The 4465-nt window shown below is 36.9% G+C and overlaps 1 protein-coding gene across 1 annotated transcript in view; it reads left to right on the forward strand.

The window, feature by feature from the left end:
- LOC106872297 (neurogenic locus notch homolog protein 2) overlaps window positions 1-4465 on the forward strand; it is a 72146-nt gene that overhangs the window by 31929 nt on the left and 35752 nt on the right. The window contains exons 16-18 of the mRNA XM_052966735.1: window positions 491-601; window positions 1039-1149; window positions 2786-2896. Of these exons, the coding sequence (XP_052822695.1) occupies window positions 491-601; window positions 1039-1149; window positions 2786-2896 (333 nt within the window). The remainder of the gene's footprint in view (window positions 1-490; window positions 602-1038; window positions 1150-2785; window positions 2897-4465) is intronic.

Genomic DNA, 4465 nt, shown 5'->3' on the forward strand with positions numbered 1-4465 from the left:
CTACTTAATCTATCGACCCCGAATGGAAGAAAGGCAAAATCGACCACGGTGGAATTTGAACTCAGAACACAAAAACGGACGAAATACCTCTAAGCAATTTTTCGGCGTGCTAACGTTTCTGCCAGCTCGCCACCTTACATATTTGATAATATTAAATGGTAACTAAGGTAGCGAGCTGGCAGAAACGTTAGCATGCCGGGTGAAATACTTAGCGATATTTCGTCCGTCTTTGTGTTCTGAGTTCAAATTCCGCCGAGGTCGACTTTGTCATGCATCATTTCGGGATCGATAAATTAAGTACCAATTGCGTTCAGGGGTCGATTTAATGGACTGGCCTCTTCTCCATAAATTTCGGGCCTTGTACCTAGAGAAGAAAAGAATATTAAATGGTAACTGAAATATTTCAAAGAGTTTAGTAGGCTGCGCTTTTCGAAACATCAGTGTTGTAAAGGAATTTCTGAAAAACATTCTTTATTTTAAATTGTTTTAGTTGATCCATGCAGCAGTCAGCCATGTCACAATGGAGCCGTGTGTATGAACAAGGGACGTAACTACAGTTGTCAATGTTTACCGGGATACAGAGGGTTCAATTGTTCCATAGGTAAGACAACATTATTCAGCAAAGAAACCAAAAACAAACTCATGAGGAATAAATGTAATGCGTATCTTGGCTTCCCTTCCCCTATCAACAGCGTAAATCAACTGCTAATATACAGCAGTCATAAACTAAACTAGCGCCGTGATAGGCAGCATAATTTGAGTGTACGTGCTTATGTTGGCCCGTCATTAGTAAAACAATATCTATAGCATAAATATATGTTTATATTCTTGTTTGCCTCGTGTGAGTTTTATAACGTTTACATTTATTTAAGTTCTGATTTACGCTGTGTTGGCCGTAAAATAAATATCATATCATGTGGTGTGTGTGTGTGAATGCTTATGTATGTGTGTTTGTCTGAGTTTCTGTGTATGTGTGTGCATGTGTCTACGTGTAGACGTAACTGAAATCACTTCAGCGTCGTTCTGTTATAATTTTAGTGGATCCGTGCAGCAGTAATCCCTGTCAGAATAATGGACAATGTTCAAACAGGGACTCAGATTTTGTATGTCAATGTCTGCCCGGCTACAGAGGAGTTGATTGTTCCATAAGTAAGTTGAACATGTTACCTTTATTCTTATTGGCATACTTAAATGACTCTTTATACCACCCCGTCGTTGTATTTTAGATTAATGGACGTATCCAAGCTGATCGGCTTCTCGCCCGAAGCAGATACAGCATGTTATTTTGATGAGAGCTTCGTTAAATTGCAATGATAAGTTCTAATCTCTTAGTAATGCTCATATATACATACATACCCTTTTACTCTTTTACTTGTTTCAGTCATTTGACTGCGGCCATGCTGGAGCACCGCCTTTAGTCGAGCAAATCGACCCCAGGACTTATTCTTTGTAAGCCTAGTACTTATTCTATCGGTATCTTTTTGCCGAAGCACTAGGTTACGGGGACGTAAACACACCAGCATCGGTTGTCAAGCGATGGTAGGGGGACAAACACAGACACACAAACACATATACATATGCATATATATACATATATACGAAGGGCTTCTTTCAGTTTCCGTCTACCAAATCCACTCACAAGGCTTTGGTCGGCCCGAGGCTATAGTAGAAGACACTTGCCCAAGGTGTCACGCAGTGGGACTGAACCCGGAACCATGTGGTTGGTAAGCAAGCTACTTACATATATATATATATAACTATCTATTTAACTATCTACATACATACATACATACATACATACCTATTCAACCTGTGCCAGACTTACTAAGAGGGAAATTTATCCTCAAACCTCTTCATCTTCTGCAGACTCTTGATAATCAACATCCTGTGACTCTCTTGTAAATCTGAAAAATACTCACCTCCTTGCAGAATTGCTGTAAGTTGGTGGCGTTCGGTGAAAATGGTGGACACCAAATCATATATATTATGTTATTATAGTTCAAACTATATTATATAATATAATTCAAACTATATTACAGCTGTCTTTACTTTCATAAAATTTCTTCATTGATGGCATATGTACCAATGCACCAATCCGCTATTTTCCCACTTTGAAAATAACGCTTATATATTCCAGTAACAAAACTAATATATATTACATACTTGTTAAAAGATGCTTGTTTTTCCCACTTTCATATTTCCTGTATATATTTCATATCCTAGATATCTCCATTTTTCCATACAACAATCTCTTAAATTTTGTGTCTACTATACCATTCTATGTGTACTATACTAGATTATATACCTATACCAATTCAATGAATAACTTTCTCTACCAATTATACACTTTATCATCCTGTTTTCTTTTTTATTCTTTGTTAAATACTAATTTATATTTTGATACAATCTGATTAAACTGGCGCTAAATATTGGTTTCGAATTTTGGCACAAGGCCAGCAAGTTCGGGGGAATGGGTATGTCAATTACATCGGCCCCAGTGCTCAACTGGTTGTTATTTTATGGACTCTGAAAGCATGAAGAGCAAAGCCGACCTCGGTGGCATTTGAACTCAGACGGACGAAATGCGGCTAAGGAGTTTTGCCCGGAGTGCTAACGATTCTGCTACCCCACTGCTTTACTGACGCTAAATATTAACCAGTTCACATGATGAACGAAATGCAATTTACTTGGAGATTCAGCTAATTAACATAACTTCCATAATAAAAACAACACCACGAACTGAACTATTTTCTGTAAATTCCTTTTCTGGTTTGTTTATCTACAGCGGATCCCTGCAGCAGCAGTCCATGTACTAATAATGGAGATTGTTCAAATCAAGGAGATGATTATAAGTGCAAATGTCTTCCTGGTTATCGGGGAAAGAATTGCTCTATAGGTTCGTAATTTTTTCATATGAACACACAGTCATAAACACACGAACGCACGCGCGCACACACATACATACACATACACGCAGACTCACACACACATACAGACGCACAGGCATTTGAAAGCATACATTCGATAGAGAAATTAGAATGGGCGAAAGAGAGAGATGTAGTGGGGAAAGCGATGATAAGACATTTGTTCGTCGTATCTTGTTGGGTGCAATGCAAACGAAAGGAAAATGTACAGGCAACCGCAGTTAAAGTTGTCGAAATAGACAGAACGAGGTACAATTTAAAAAGTATGGGAGGGCATGATTATTCGCTACCCACCGAAAAATTCAAACAATTGAAATTTGGCGCAATAACATGAAGTGACACCAATTATATAATACTTAACAGGTCTTTGGCAAAAATCATACGCATATCAAGATCTTTGGAAAGTCAAGTAAAAACGAGTAAGATTGAATAACCGCAAAACAAAAATTGTTCTCTAAGAGTAGTGTGTGATGGCCGGAACGAATCAATATATCGAAGATAGAACAAGAACGCGTCCGAAATTATAGCAATAATAACTAAGAATTTTCGGTAGAGAGAAATGGATATATATATATATCAAGCTTTCGGTGGAATGGGAACACAAATACAATATTTAAAAGTATGTTCGCTTCATAACAATAACTTAGATAACTTCTAGAATCTCTTAAGTTATTTTTAAGTCAAGTTTTGTGATACCATGGCACATTCCAGTAGAGAGTCATCGTTGAATGGGATGTATCCAGATATACGTGGCTTATCTGGTATCCCTTGAAGAAATTTGCCCAGATTTCGCTCAATAGTTCACAATTTTTTTTTATTCTTGCCTTGAAATAAGATAAAATACTTCTCACTAAAGTATAAGGGGCATTCCATGGATTATCGGTGCGACCTATGTTTATGTGACTTGCCTACGGGCGCACACTCACGAAATCATACACACACAAATTTTACGCACGCGCGTGCGTGTGTGTCAATGTGTGTGTGTAGAGAGAGAGAGAGAAAGGGATGAGACAGATGTATAGAATATACATACACACATTCATACATACATACATACATACATACATACATACATACATACATACATACAAAACACGTTGCAATGTATTTTGTAACGCTGGGATTTGGTTTCATTTTAGATGTCAAGCTGGAATAATAATCCGAACCATATTTAATTCAGAGTAATTTCTTATACAATAATGTTTCGTAGGTAAACGATTGTTTTAACGTATAATATGATATCCCATTACCAATATTTTCTTAATAGTTTTCAACATGTTTTACATATCTAACTCGACTATGTTACCTCTTTCTTTTATAATAAACAAGATCCATAAATGAATAAATGTATACCACAAATTCATAATTAATCAACGGATCGTTTGTATCTATCTATCTATCTATCTATTCTATCTATCTATCTAACTATCTATCTATCTATCTGTATGTCTGTCTATCTATCTATCTATCTATCTATCTATCATCATGGACGGACGGTAGACACATCGGCTCCCATGTAAGTTGCATTTTTCACCTCTTAA

This window comes from Octopus bimaculoides, chromosome 3, assembly GCF_001194135.2.
Source record: "Octopus bimaculoides isolate UCB-OBI-ISO-001 chromosome 3, ASM119413v2, whole genome shotgun sequence".
NCBI lineage: Eukaryota > Metazoa > Mollusca > Cephalopoda > Octopoda > Octopodidae > Octopus > Octopus bimaculoides.